Consider the following 14,836-nt stretch of genomic DNA (forward strand, 5'->3'; position numbering starts at 1 on the left):
TCGATTTCCTGATAAGGCATAATATAATGATCACATGACCTCATTATCCGGATTTAAATGTCATCATGCGAGTTTGACAAACATTCAATCTAACAACAATTGAAAGAACACACTAATATACATATCAAAATTCCTTTCAAAAAGTACCTGAGTATTATCCGAGAATATCTAAATCCTCGCTTTACTTCACACCCCGCATCGAACATCAACCACCTTCCCACTCTTGGTCTTGTGAATTCAACGAGTACACAGATCAGGACCGGGCCGCCGGTCTTGATACCTCCTTACCAAAACAATACATTGTACAACACTCAAGAAACAACCAAACAAAACAAAATGAAAATCGCCACACTCCAATTCTCCCCCAAACTCGGCGACACAGCGGGGAACATCAAGCGGGTAGACGACCTGCTGAAAAATGGTGGCCGCGGAACTACTCTCGGGAAAGGAATTAGAGAATTACACCCAGATCTCCTGGTTCTATCAGAGATGGCATTGACGGGATATAACTTTCCCAATTTAGAGGCTGTTAAGCCGTATCTCGAAGAGGCCGGGATGGGGCCTTGTGGTGTTTGGGCGAAAGAGACGGCGAAGAAGCTGGGGTGTAAGGTTTGCGTTGGGTATCCGGAGGTTGAGAAGGATGGTGAGGGGGGAGGGAAAGAGACGTATTATAACTCGTTGCTTGTTGTTGATGAAAAGGGGGAGATTCTTGCGAATTATCGCAAGATGTTTCTTTACTATACAGATGAGACTTGGGCTGCGGAGGGTGATGCGGAGCGTGGTTTCAGACATATCTCGTTTTCTCGGCAGGGCGTTGATACGCAGCATGTGGTTGCTACATCTTTTGGCATCTGCATGGATATCAATCCCTACCGTTTTGAAGCACCTTGGACAGCATGGGAATTCGCTAACCGCATCCTCGATACCCGCTCGCAGTTGGTTATTCTGTCGATGGCGTGGTTAACGCATTTGGATCGCAAGGAGCTGCAGGCGCTGCATACAAAGCCGGAACTCGGGACGTTCAATTACTGGGTCCAGAGGCTCATGCCGTTGCTCAGGCGGCATATGGAACACTCAAGTGGCCTTGGTGGGGAAGATGAGGGGGAGAAGAGGATGATTGTTGTTTTTGCAAATCGGGTTGGTGAGGAGGAGGGACATGGGGAGGATAAGGAGCCCGTGAGGTATGCAGGGACGAGTGCTGTGCTTGGGTTCTCGCAGAGGGCTAGTTCTACTGGTGAAGATAGTGGGATTGATGTTAAGATTCTGTGCTGGGATCTTATGGGTGCCACAGAGGAGGGGATTTGTTTTGCAGATACAGTGGAGGATCCAGAGATGGTTTTTAGCCTCGTTAAAGGTGGCCAGTGATGACTTGAAGGGTTGTGCTGTTTATCCAACTATACACAGATATCAAGTCGTGATCACTTCTTCTCGCCCAGTCCATACACAAGCTCCCTAAACAACTCTCTCGCCTTTTTTGTACTTCTCTGAATGAAACCAATTGATCCACACAACGCGACAATCTCCGCCAAGTCCCGGGACACTTTGAAACGGCATACCCGGCGCATACTACATCGTAATACTACTCACCCCAAACACCTCAAACGGCTTTTCTGCCACGAGTCTCATCAGGGTCGTCTTTCCGGAGGCCGGTGTGCTGCGCACTCAGATGATATGATAGCATTGGAATCGCGCTACCAACTCACCAAGAAATTCTGTTCGAGGGGTAAGAAAAGCAGGAATGTCTATGTTCACCAATAAGAATATCTCTACGTATTGCTTGTAATGATGACTTACAAAAAATCTGGTCATCCTCGATGGAACCTTGGGGTCAACTAAGTGCGTGATAACTTTTATCACAGAGCAACTCATAAAAGTTGTGAATGAGAAACTAAAAAGTAGTATCCTGGTCATCTACATGCGCGTGCGTTTGTTGCAAGCATTCTTCACAGATCTTCTGGGCCAGATTATCATTGAACCCCAAGGCGCAGGTCCCGGAAGTGCATGCACAATTGTAGTCCCCGAAATAAACTTGCCAGGTGCATAGGCCCATCTGGACGTATATGGTCTGAGTTTCAGTTTTTCAGGAACTGGCCTGTAGGGCACCAAGCACCTAACCTAGGGTTCGTGTGTTTCCATGTCAGTGCATATTTTGAGTGGAGCATTCTCATGAACATACTCACAGTACGTTTGCACCAAAACTCATAAGTGATTCATTGGGTGGTTTATATAAAAGCATCCCGTATTACTCCTTATATGTTCTTCACAAGCTGGTCTATTTCAGACCTAGGCTGATCGCTAATACATATGGAGCATGCCTTTGAATGTAGTGGCTTAATCTCATCAGGATCAAGTATTGAAGTTATCTGTGATCCTCAATGGCAAAGTGGTGAAAGAGTAGGAAGTTCAAACGGATTAGGAGGGGAATAGTCATTCACTGTCACATGATTTCATCACCTGATCAATTCCCATGTACGAAGAACAGTGATTATTTTCTTCTCCATCAAAAACCAAGCATCATGGTGAATCCAGTCAATTATCTTCCTCCTACTCTTAGCAACGACACCATACGCGCCTTTGCCCTCTCCCAGTACCTCGCGAATCCAATTGCCATTCAAGCCCTGAGTGTCACAGCTGAGTACCACTCCATTTATGTCCTGTCTTTCAATCCAGCCGACGCAGACTATCTCGGTTAATCTGCGCCCTATCTTCCCCAAAGGCTCGGTTGATCTAGTACTCCGGGTGGCAGGCCACCACATTCCCCGCCTCAAGACGGAAAATTAAGTGGCTGTGATGACCTGGCTGCGGAAGAACACCAAAGTCCCTATTCCATATGTGGTTCGGTTCGATGTCACTTCCAACAGCGTGCTGCAGCATGAGACTACTCTTCTAGAGCGCGTTCGCGGCAAGGCCCTGCATGAAATCTACAACCCTCTCTCGCGGGAACAGCTGCATCGTCGCTCTTGGAACGGATTCTCGGGACTTGCCTTCGCCGCAGGCTCTCGTGAAAGTCGTCCCAGGCCGCATTCTTGAAGAGACTTGCTGGCAGGCAAGGGATGTTGCCAAAAATTTCCCATCTGAATCGGTTGAGACCTTTAACATCCACGGCCCGTAAAAATCCTACACCGCATATATCACAGCTTTGGTCCGTGTCTACCAACATGAAATCCGCTTTCACCCCTTCCTCAAGTCATATAGGGACCTTTTACCTCGCTTGGATGTCTTGGTGGATGCATTCGCCCGTCATTCGAAACTAAACTGTGCCAGCTACGTCCTAGCTCATAAGGATCTCCACATGGCCAGCATCATGTTCGACGAATACAGCGAATAAATTACCTGCATTCTCGACTGGGAGTTCCCCGGCATCGTCCCTACCCAGCGGTGGGATCCTTCCCGGGCGTTCCTGCGGAACGGGCAGCGCAACGCGCGCGCCGTGGCGGAGCAGAAGCGGATACGAGCGATCTTCCAGCAGCGATGCCGGACTCGAGGGGTCGGCCAGTTGCTGTTTAATGAGCCAAATTATACTTCTTCGCTGCAGGAGACTATGCAGAATGGGATTTCGTACTTGCGGGCGATTGTCGAGGTTTGTCCTCGGGGGCAGAGATAAGATGAAGCTGCGCAGTGGCGGGATGAGGTGGAGGACTGTTTGGAAGCGTTTAGTGTCTAGTATTATCCTTGTCGGGACTTGATTATTAGAGTGATCCGAAAGGAAGAATACCAACGTCTTGAAAGACGTTGGAAACGTCACATGCTGCAGCCATGTGACGCTGCACTACCTTAGATCATTTGCATGCAAGCGCCCACAAAATGCTGGTACAAATCTAGATCAAAGCATGTGATGACTCTGGTTAGATAACGAACCCAATGGCGAAAGAATATCGACTTTCGAAGAATAAGATCTACAGTTTAGATCTGGATAAAGAGTCAATTCGCATGATGTGGGTTGTATTCCGTACCCAGGGCATTTCTTCGATAGGCTCCGGTATTTGTCAATTGCCAATAGCCGCCGTAGTCCGCGCATGCCATGAGTCACGGAAACTGTACTCTGCGTCGTTCTGTATGGAGTTGTACTTGACATTCCGTACTCGGTCATCAGAGGCAGTGCATCCCCAGCACAGACCATGATAGACCATGATATACCGGGCCGACAGATATGACAGCGATCCGATATCTACCAGGGTGCTCTATGCCTTTCCAAAGTAATTATCCGGGTGTTTTTACAGCGAAGACGTGTGTCGTACTTTATTGTATGAATCACACGTGACTCCGGGTGAACCCCTCCCCGACAACCGAAGACGACCAGCCAATCAGAGTAACGAAATGGACTGCTGAGGAGGGGCACGGGATCAGAGCACATGACTCGAGGTCGAGAAGGAGGGAGGAGAAACTATGATAAATAGTGAATATTTAGCAAGTTGAAGGAAGCGAATGAGGAGTTATAAATATTATTGTTGGATATTGTTGGTTACAAAACAAACTGATGGGTGATGGTCAGGTGACTGCACCTCTGGTCCCTCCCCCCCGCCGCAGGCAGTATCTCGCCCACGTGAGTCGCTCTACTCGAACTCTCAATCAACTCACCTTCCAAGAGTATCCCTTTCTTTGACTTGATATTGGGTTCGTCGGGTTCGCTGTGTTTCGAGGGTCATTCCTATTCTCGTGCTTGAAACCCGCGTTTTTCCCGATCTTTGCGAAGTGAAGTCGCGTTTAGACGACTTTCGCTTCTTGTTGTTCCCCGTGAGCAGGTGACTTGTTGTCAGGTGATATTCTAAGGTACGGACTTTCCCTTCTCCCTTTCCTTCTTTCCTTCCTTTTCATATCTCCGTGGGCTGCGAAATCTCTTGCATCTTCTGCAACTCTATCATCTCGATGGCCTCTACAAGGCATCCCGATGAATTCCCTGTTTGCCACGGTTCTGTGATTTCTCGTGGGTTGTGATTGTCGACTGCCCGCTCTGTGTTTCCCCTGTGTTCCGACCGTCACTGGCTGGTCAGTCATGACGTGTTTGACACAGGCTTTGGGACTGGAAAAAAAAATGATGCTTTTTTTTTTTTTTCCTTCCCTATCTCGCTACTAAGTACAGTAGTTGGATGATGGTGGTTTGCTTGAGAGCCGCCCATCCGCTGCGATGCGGAGATGCGCGTCTCACCCAACGCGTCTTTTATTTACACCCGCACTACAGCTGCTGTTGATGCTTTCTCATCACTAGACCCATACTTGCTCATCTTGATTCCATGAACGCGAAAACTAATCTGGACTTTTAGAAATCTCAACTCAGCTTCAATAGCTGGATCACTACAGTCATCATGTCTGAACCGTCCATGCCACCTTCGGACAATATCGCAAATAAGCGAAAGCGGGAAAGCACTGATAGTGCTGGCCCCGAGCCTCAGAGGAATCGCTCTTCTAACGCAAGTAATGGTAGCATCCAAAGCTCCGACCAGTCCAACTTTCAGCAAAACTCTCTCGGTTCTTACGACCACAACCTTCCCAACACAAACGATCACGGTATTCCGAACTCGTCATCAGAGCTCAACATCGACCAGCAGATTCTGCAGCATGTCGGGACGCAGAACGGCATTTCGGATGACAGTGCTCTAACGGCCAAGGCTGCCTTGGCTGCTCACACCCCTCAGAACAAATACCCCGCTCCGCCAGATGCACCTTTCGATACCAACAATTTGACTCACGGGTTATCATTTGGCGATGACATTGGCCAGGGGATCGGTGGTAGTCACAACCACAACTCCACCGCTGCGGCTGTTTATGCAGCCCGCGAGGCTCAGAGTATGAACTCGAAGCCTTCAGTTGGCTCTCCTGAGTGGCATCAAGTTCGCAAGAACAACCACAAAGAGGGTACGTGCCCAATCCTGTATTCTTTATGAAGAGAGAAAAAAAAAATTAACTTTGGCAGTGGAACGTCGACGCCGTGAGGCGATCAACGAGGGCATCAATCAAATTGCCCGTCTCGTCCCCAACTGCGACAAGAACAAGGGCGCCATCCTGCAACGCGCGATTGAGTACATCCACCAATTGATCGATGAGAAGAGAACAATCCAGGAGCGATGGGAACAATCCAACATGACTACGCACCATGCAATCAACGAAGTCAGCGCGCAGAACTCGAAATTGAAAATCGAAGTCAACCGACGTGGAGAAATCGCACAAAAATGGATACACCGGTGTCAGGATGCAGGTCTTCAGTTTGAGGATTATAATGAATCCGATGAACTCAAGCCGCTTGAAGTTGACCAGGGCCAAGGCTGATTCTTTCTATCTGCTTGAATTGTTGCTTTCGAATATTTTAGGTGGACTTCCCACTATGCATGTGCTACGACTTGTTCATTTCGGGGTTGAGATCTGGACATACTTTCATTTCGATTTATTTCGTGTTTTCGCAGTCTGACTTTGCTGTTACTTGGTTTCGGTACAGTTGATGGTGGACGCCCTGTCCAGGGGTGGACATAGGGCGCTTTTTCCTTTTTCTTTTCTTAGCCTGGGGTGGGTTTCTTATTGTGATTGTTTCTTTTACTCTGATTCCTTCTGTATGTTATTGTTTATGGGCTGGCGAAATACGGCTGGGGTTTGTTCATCCCGGGCAACGGAGCCTGGGTTATCGGAATATTACAAGTTGACTTATGATATGGATTATTGCGGTTTGCCATGCTGGCTTAATGACATTTCGGTTAACTCTACTGTAGTTTCGGTGGTAAATGAGCAACTATTAGTATGCTATCTGACAAGCTAATATGCAAGTACATCCATATGTATCTCCTAGCCACAACAAAATCATCTCGAATCCCACATAATCTCATTCAACCTCAACAATGCATCCGCACTCGCCTTCTTCGCAGCCATAAACCCCTCTCGGTCCTCCGCCCCGCGAGGCCCGCGCAACACATCCGAGAAGCACAAATCAACCAAAACCCTCAACTCATCATATGTAAACGGCTCCCCATTCCCACTATCCAACGCCTTAGCACTATCTGCCGCAAAAGGCTCCTTCTCTTCCTTTGCGTAGTCGAGAGCCTTCATCGCGCCTTCGAGGAACCAGTCCAGGAATTTTGCGCTGAGAGGGAGCGCGACTACTTCTTCCGATGTTTCTTGGGGTTGGTGGTTCTCTGTATCTGGCTCGGGGGCGTGCGAGGAGAGCGGGTTGTGATCTGGGTGGTAGATTATGATGTTTTTTAGGTTCTGCTGCAGAACGAGGACGTCGAGTTGGAGACGTAGAGCGCCATTTTCGTTCATCGCGCCGATGTGTCGCGTGCAGGAGACGAAGGTGCGGTCGATGAAGCGCGCCAGCCCAGAGGTTATGAACCAGCGTTCCGAGGGTCCCAGGGACACGGAGACGTTTGTGTCAAAGGCGATGAGGTCGTTGTTTAGTTCTAGGACTGTAGCTGAGGCGGCGGTGGGTGGGTTGGCGATGATGTGCCACCAGTTGTTGTCTGTGTTGGGGGAGGGGGTTGTTGGTTCGGAGGTTCGGCTTCCTGCTTGGGTGTTGGGGCCGGCCATCGTGCGAGTGAGCATGTGGATAACGCCGCAGCGGATGTCGACGTGGAGGGCAAAGAGGGTGCTGGAGGCGAGGTCGCGGAGAGATTGGAGGGTTGTGTCGAAAGCTTGGGCGGTTTCGGTGTTGAGAGGGAGGTAGATTTGTTGTTGTTGGCTGTGGTCGTGTTTGGGCTTCATGGCGGCGCCGACGAGGGTCCAGCGGCGGGGGGCTGGGCCGGAGGTGTGAACGCGGGAGTTTTGTTGGGTTGCGTCAGATGAGGGGGCTGTTATTTTGCGGAGTTTGGAGAGGTGGCTCGAGAGCCATTGCTGAGGATGTTAATTGTGTATTGAATGAGTTGTGTGATGAACTTACCATGCTGTTGTATAGAAGAGACAGGGCAGCAACTGTTTTCGGGTCGGAGATGATATCGTATGGTTCTAGCGGCACTTCATCGGTGCGTTTGATAAGGAGGTCGGTTTCCTTGTCGATGAGTTCCGACTTGTTACCACTTCCCGCTCTTAGTTCGCTGACCACATCCCGAATGGCACCTGGTTCGATGTACGATGCAGCGGCTTTGAGTTTGACACCGGCATCAGCCCGACGTGAAACCTTGGCCACGATGGCTTTGTACCATCCAAAGCACTTGTCGTAAAAGGTCACAATCTGGGTGATGACCAGTTGCGTAAATGCCGGGTCGTGAGGGATGCTGGAAAGCATTTTACTGAACTCCTTGATGATAGACATAAATTTGACCGTACCCTGCCACCGTTAGTATCTTCAAGCAGTCCAGTAATTAAGATGAGCATACTTTGAAAATAGGCCGAGGGGACACCTCCGACCAGTGAGGATCTTCAGTAAATGCGTCCGGCGCAATGAAGCTGAGCGTACACAGATCCGTAACGGTCTCGTCCAATTGAGGAAGGAAGACGTGAACAAGGAAGTCGTCCAAGAAAGAGGTCAAGGTGCTCATAGCGATTTCCGAGTCCACCGGAACGATATCCTTAAGTTTCTGGATAAATTGAAGGGATGGAGGAAGAAGGAGACCCATGTTGAACACGCTCGGTTCGATGAGAATCTTATGTCCAGTTCCAGAATTCCCTTGCCTTGATTGCGAGTTGTCCATGGTGACTGCTCTCTGCCTCGACTTGGATACCAAGCCGGGGACTGAAGTTTGGATAATCTCGTCCAATTCGTCTTGCTCGACTTTCATCTCCGTGTTGCGGCCGATTTCGGACAGTTTGAACATTTTCTAGAATGGTCAGCATTTAAGGGATCCAACCTGGATAGTTCAAACTCACTTTGTTCTTATCTCTTTGGCCATTGTAAATGTGGCGCTTATTGTCAGTCTCATCTGGCCGAATGGACGACTCGCCATCCGTAGCCAAATAATCATGCATAAGAGACCGAATCTGTTTTGACGCAAATTTGTCAGAATAAAACAGTAATGAATATTTGGAGCACTTACCTCGCTCTGGTACAGCTTCCACAACTCCTTGAAACCGCCAGAAAGAGCACTGCCCTTGGGAATCCCTTCACGTTCAACAATACCAGCAATCACATCATGCAGGACACGATGACCTTCGGCAATCGCCTCAAACTTGGAATACAATGTCCACAGATATTCTGCCAGAACATGACCGCGCTTTTCAATAGCCTCTGTTGGCGAGTCGGCCGTGTTTTCTTGGGCAAAGCCGCGAGGAGAGCTAGGGTACCGTGTATCGATCTCGGCGTTTGTCTTGTCTACAACGGTGAAAAGTTCCACAGGAAGTCGCTGCTCGATCTGGTTGACTGCAATATCCAAATTGCCCATCTTATTCAAGGCTTCAATCAGCAACCGAATGTACTGGAAGGTATCAGCTTCCGGGTTCCGGGACGCATCTTCGACCAAAGGTGAGGAAGCATCTAATTTAGCAAGAAACCCAAAAACGGGTCTTTCCCAAGATCCATTCCCGGTCCAGGCATGTGGATTCCTGCTGCCGTCGTTGTCGGATGCTGGTGGCTTCCACCGGTCGGAGCAATATGGTGATTTAAGATACAGATGATCGTGCAACTCCTCAACCAGGATATCGGTAAGCGAGATTTCTTGGTTGCTAAAATACGCGCGAATGTCTCCCAGTGCTCCAATGTTCTCGAGCTCTGAGCGACGCAAAAGTCGGAACGCATCGTGGAGCACTTCAACTGCCGCAAGGAATCGCTTGTCGGATATCCGGGACTCGAGCTTCTCTGGAAGCGACTGGATTTCTTGAATCTGGTTGAACAACTGGATGATGTCGTCGTATTTCTGGGACGATGTCGCTAGCCCCTTCAACTCGGGCTTGGTTGAAAGCAATCCGGCTTTCGCCTCATCAAGCGCACTCCTGAGCGTACGCACCCGACCCTGCGAGCTTTGTAGATTCGATTGAATTTTGTGGTATGTACCAATGGAACTATTGAATCCCTGGTGATGCTCGTTCACAATGGACTTAAGCGTCTTCTGAATCCGATCGTGCATGTCCAAGAAGTCCGGCTCGCGATCAGCTTTCCCAAGAGTACTCGTATCCATCAAGCTCAGAGCGACCTGCACTGGTACGCAATCGTCGGAAGACATGAAATCCCACTCGCGCTGGATCGATCGTAGTACATCTAAAATAGGTTATAAAACCAGTTAGCAGACAGTATCAAGCAAACACCTCCATCAACCAAAATGTTCATACCTTCGACCGCCTGGGTCCCTGGCGCATCACTAACCTCCGAACGACCCCTCTCCCTGCTTTTCCCGGAATAAAAACTCGCATCTCCAGGGCTCCGACCATCCCTCGTAGGATGTAACATGTCCCCTTCCCTCGTCCGCGATCGCGAGGAAGACGGCGGTTGTCGACCTCGATCCATTCGTTCTCGGTGCCGCTCTGGCGATTGCGTTGGGGGTAGAATGGAAGACTGCTGCGACGATTCATAGTCAAATCCACCATATCCACCTGAGCGATTGCTTCCAAATCCATTGGCACCTAGGTTGCTGTACCCGCCATCGCTGCGGTCGTATCCCCCGGCGTCGGAATACCCGTATCCGTTAGCGTAACCACTTCTGCCGCTCATAACAAATTGCGCACTCCTCTCAAAGCGTAAGAAATGTAGGCAATGATCAAAGTCGGATGGTACGCTAGTCTGGTGTGCGATTTACGTCGTGGAGTATGGCGAGTCGTATACGTGTGCTCGAGGTATTGTGTTCTAGCGCGAGTTCAAGCAGGAGGCAGTTGGAGCATTATTGTCTCGCAGTATAATGCAATGATCCTCAATGTAGTGTCTCAATAGGCGATTGGGACCATCTGCGTCGCAGAACCGAGCAAGAGTAGTTGTTGGAAAGGCCGGGGGGCCGTCCTGCGGGAGTTCCAGGTGTTACTCCACATCCCGATTGACTGCCGCATTCCTCAGGCATGAATATAAGAAATGAAAGTAGTATAACTACTTGGTAGCTTTTATTTACTGATTACTTTCACAAATACTCATTGGAGAATCCCATCAATTTCAACAGTATCTGCTTCTGATCTCCAGTCATTCACTGTAAACAGGCTCGTGAGACTCAGATTGCCTTTGATAGGGCTTCATACAGAGATAATGATCTTTCGGTGCTCCCATCACCGGTGTCATTCACAGGGACTGGATCGAGTGCGCCTAGATTAAGAAGTAGTAGTTTGCTATGTAGTACTTGTGATGCCCTGATGTATATTTTCCTAACTCTTCTGACTGACGAGGCGCTCAATCATTACGGACCCTACTGTGTTCTCGCTACTATCAGCTCGGCCTGTCACACTCTCTACCCTAGTATTTTGCTGTGGCAATGCCTCGCGGTATAAAGTGCATTCAGATGGACACCCCGCCCTTTCTATTGACGATGAAGACCCTTTCTTAACTCTGACGAAGACCAAATAAATCATGGGACTACGAAATTCGAAGAATGCCCAGAGATCATCACCAGCTACCAACTGTCTTCATTGCTGGTACTAACTCCATAACAGTGAGCTCCGGCGTAAACTGTCGGGTGAACCATCACCTTGTCAGCGAGAATCTTGAGAAATGGCGATCGAGGTGACGGAAAGCTCGAAGATTGGGCGGGTAAGATATGCCTACATATTTATCGATAAAATGCTTCAAGACCCGATCCTCGCGTATCAGAGCTATTTCGATCAGCAGGATCAGTTTGAAGATCTTAATGTGACTGGATTGAATGTAGATGGCGAACTGCAGCGTTTGAGTGTCACAAAGAGGGTTGGATGCTTGATTCGGGCTACAGAAGTGAAGACCGATGAAGAGACCGACGAGGAGATGGATGAAGAGTGAAACAGTGTGGATCTAATTGCAGCCTATTATAGGATATTTGATAGTTTGCCACAAACATATTAATCCTTAATATCAACCAAAATATGAATCGGGTGATATTCATAACGTATTGATGGCCGTTTCTATATACATCTGTCCCTTATTTAGAGATAGGTTGCGTCTTCCGCTGGAGCCAGTTCCGCGTGTATTCATCATTTTCAAAGAAGTGGTGAGTCTTCGCCCAGATCTCCGCGTGGTATTTATTCACCCATTCGATCTCAACACCTGACAAGAGGGACGGTTCAATGAGGTTATTGTCGATAGGAGTCATGGTAACGTGCTCGAAGCCTAACCATGTCTTGTCGCCAAAGTTGTGGTTTGTTTGCACTTCACGCGCCATAATGATGTCTGTTGATAAGTCAGTATCTACAAGGCTTTGAGCAGGACGTGAGCGAAGGGACTTACTCTCAATACGGATTCCGAACTTGCCGTCTTCGTAAAATCCAGGTTCTAGTATTGTTAGCAACTGAGGTAATTCGAACTTGTCAAAGTGCCGTACCATCAGAAATGACATTACCGGAGGCAATAGGTACCTCGGTATATTGAACACGAGAGCCGATACCCATAGGTCCTTCATGAACATTCTGGGATAAAGTTAGCAGTGTTAATCAAGACCTTCTGTATGTCTCCTTACTAGATAAGAACCAACACCGTGGCCGGTTCCGTGGAGGTAATCGAGTCCTTCCTTCCACAAAAATTGTCTGGCAAGGACATCCAGCGCAAATCCGGTTGTACCCTTCGGGAAAACGGCAGAGTCTATACCGATGAGCCCCTTGAGGACCAGTGTGAAGGCTTTCTTCTCAAGTGCAGTTGGTGTTCCAAAATGGTATGTTCTAGTCACATCGGTGGTGCCGTCCAAGTACTGGGCACCAGAGTCACACAGGTAGACGGCATTGGGATCAATGACGGAGCAAGCCCCCTTCTCCGGCTTGTAATGAATCACCGCTGCGTTGGCACCGGTAGAAGAAATGGTGTCGAATGACAGGCCGACGAAAAGGTCGTGTTTAGCCCGAGTCTGCTCCAACTTGTCCGCAGCGTCGACTTCATCAAGGGTCGATCTCTTGTTAATCAATTCGTTCTCAAGCCAAGCGAAATATTCCGTCAAAGCAGCGCCGTCTCTGACGTGGCAAGCCCGCATTCCATTGAGTTCTGTTTCGTTCTTGACAGCCTTAGAGTCCGAGATAGGGCTGCGGATTTCCTCAACCTGTTCCTCGCCCCCCAAATTGAGGCTCAGCGCCCAGGAAGCTTTGTTGGACAGCAGGAACTTGGCGCCTTCCTCCCCTGCAGCCTGCTTTCTGGACTCGCTAAGGGCCTTGGCGTCGGCAAAGATAGAGTCATAGGGCTTTATTATAACATCTTGGCCCAAGTGAGACTTAACTTCCGGTGTCAATTTGTCGTCGTCGATATAGAGCTCGGCGGTGATTGGTGTGACAATGGCATACGCGAAAAAAACGGGGTTGTATGGGATACTATATTGCATTAGCCTGCGACAGTTGAGCATACCCGGTAATTCGCGGACTCACTCATTTCCTCTCAGGTTAAACAACCATGCAATCTCATCGAGCAAGGCTATCGTCTGTTAGTTAACGCGATATAGTAGGCCAATAAAGAAACATACATATAACAAATCCAGCTTTCTTCTTGTTCTCAAGCTCCTTACGGAGATCGCCGATTTTCTCCTGGAAACTCTTTCCCGCATATTTCAGCGGGTGGACTTTGACCAGCTCTCTTGGAGCTGCAGGCCGGTCCTTGCCCCAGACCAGGTCGACCAGGTTCTGTTGAATTCCCACCAACGAGGATCCATTCTTCTCCAAGGTCTCGGCGAGTTTGCGCGCATCCGCTATATCATATGAGCGTAAGCATTCTGGCCCAATCTGTGCATTGTAATCGCTTCCACTTACAAGCTGTGAACAAGGCCGGGTCCACACCAACGGCCTTACCACCCTCCGCTTGCTCGGTCGTCCTAAATCATTGTTCAGTTTCTGGATTCTGGAACCTCAGGTTGACTCAACATGTGTCATACCATTCCTGCCAAGTCGGAACATTTTCAACCCCTCGTTTCAAAAGAGTCCAGTTTTGGTCCAGCTGCTTGGAAGCTTGATTGAAGTATCGCCCGTCTGTGGACAGAGCTGCTTTGGTCATGGACACAAGGGCAGTGCCGGCCGAACCAGAGAAACCAGAAATAAACTCTGCGAGGATAGGTGTAAGTGGTGACGGTTGGTAGCCGTACGCGAGCGGTCTTGTATCAAAAGGGCGACATTCTAACCTCGACGAGCATCACACGGCGCAATGTATTCCGACTGATGGCTATCTTCTGAGGGAACGACTTGGAATTGTCAGGACCATGTCTCCTTCCTTTTCTTGCAACAATCAAGAATAGAATATGATGTCATACTGTATACATCCACCTTGTGCTCCCCCATCAACTGCCTGAGCTTCGACAAGCGTTCGGAAGTGTCCACGGGCCCCATATCAACGGTGTAACGTGGTACAGAGGTAGAAAAGAACCTGGTACAAGGGAGGGGTATCTTGCGAATTGATCTGAAAGTAGAAATCCAAGAAAGACGAGCTGGAGGGCGGTAGAATAGCATCGACTGTTTTGGGTGGGCGACGTTAGGTAGGAGAAGAAGTGAGGATATGCAGGTGACCGCTCTGGAAACGCAACCAACTCCTTTGTCTGGCGGGATGTTGCACTGATACAAGTGAGAACTGTATGGAAGGAGGTGGGAATTGACAAAAATGTTAGGCACTATCGCGTGTTTTTGCCAGAAATTAAAAAAAAATGGCTTGAATGCAAGAATTAAGCTATGAAATGATATCGGATGAGTTGTCTCCCCGGTATTTTCGGTAATTACCGATGATTACCGATTCTATACATCAGAAGCACATTCACAATCACAATGAGCCCTCTCTAGTCCATGTGATATGCAAATTTTCGTCTGCATTGCTTGCAGAATTCCCAGGCCAGTTAACAATATTATATCCAATTTATCAACC

The 14,836-nt window shown here is 48.8% G+C and overlaps 4 protein-coding genes across 4 annotated transcripts; 3 read left to right on the forward strand and 1 right to left on the reverse strand.

Annotated features, from left to right (window-relative positions):
- The first annotated feature begins 98 nt into the window (after positions 1-98).
- On the forward strand, positions 99-1,731 carry EURHEDRAFT_414676 (putative protein N-terminal asparagine amidohydrolase). The gene has a single exon (XM_040782498.1). It carries the CDS (start codon positions 337-339, stop codon positions 1,363-1,365), a length of 1,029 nt encoding a protein of 342 aa, XP_040636788.1. The 5' UTR covers positions 99-336; the 3' UTR covers positions 1,366-1,731.
- Positions 1,732-2,516: 785 nt separating this feature from the next.
- Positions 2,517-3,755, forward strand: EURHEDRAFT_542405 (uncharacterized protein; the record flags this gene model as incomplete). The annotated part of the gene is made up of 4 exons (XM_040787404.1): positions 2,517-2,688; positions 2,783-3,007; positions 3,138-3,268; positions 3,377-3,755. The coding sequence occupies 4 exons, from the start codon at positions 2,517-2,519 to the stop codon at positions 3,602-3,604; spliced, it is 756 nt and encodes a 251-aa protein (XP_040636789.1). The 3' UTR covers positions 3,605-3,755.
- A 1,548-nt stretch (positions 3,756-5,303) lies between these two features.
- On the forward strand, positions 5,304-6,264 carry EURHEDRAFT_504993 (putative HLH DNA binding protein (Penr2); the record flags this gene model as incomplete). The annotated part of the gene is made up of 2 exons (XM_040785823.1): positions 5,304-5,853; positions 5,912-6,264. 2 exons carry the CDS (start codon positions 5,304-5,306, stop codon positions 6,262-6,264), a joined length of 903 nt encoding a protein of 300 aa, XP_040636790.1.
- A 522-nt stretch (positions 6,265-6,786) lies between these two features.
- Positions 6,787-14,310, reverse strand: EURHEDRAFT_517053 (uncharacterized protein; the record flags this gene model as incomplete). The annotated part of the gene is made up of 16 exons (XM_040786526.1): positions 6,787-7,812; positions 7,859-8,245; positions 8,295-8,735; positions 8,785-8,895; positions 8,952-10,108; positions 10,255-10,576; positions 12,048-12,187; positions 12,245-12,289; positions 12,339-12,423; positions 12,474-13,308; positions 13,363-13,408; positions 13,458-13,679; positions 13,741-13,802; positions 13,863-14,028; positions 14,106-14,165; positions 14,235-14,310. 16 exons carry the CDS (start codon positions 14,308-14,310, stop codon positions 6,787-6,789), a joined length of 5,181 nt encoding a protein of 1,726 aa, XP_040636791.1.
- Between the last annotated feature and the right edge of the window lie 526 nt (positions 14,311-14,836).

The sequence above is a fragment of the Aspergillus ruber genome (assembly GCF_000600275.1).
Source record: "Aspergillus ruber CBS 135680 unplaced genomic scaffold scaffold00023, whole genome shotgun sequence".
NCBI classification, from domain to species: Eukaryota; Fungi; Ascomycota; class Eurotiomycetes; order Eurotiales; family Aspergillaceae; genus Aspergillus; species Aspergillus ruber.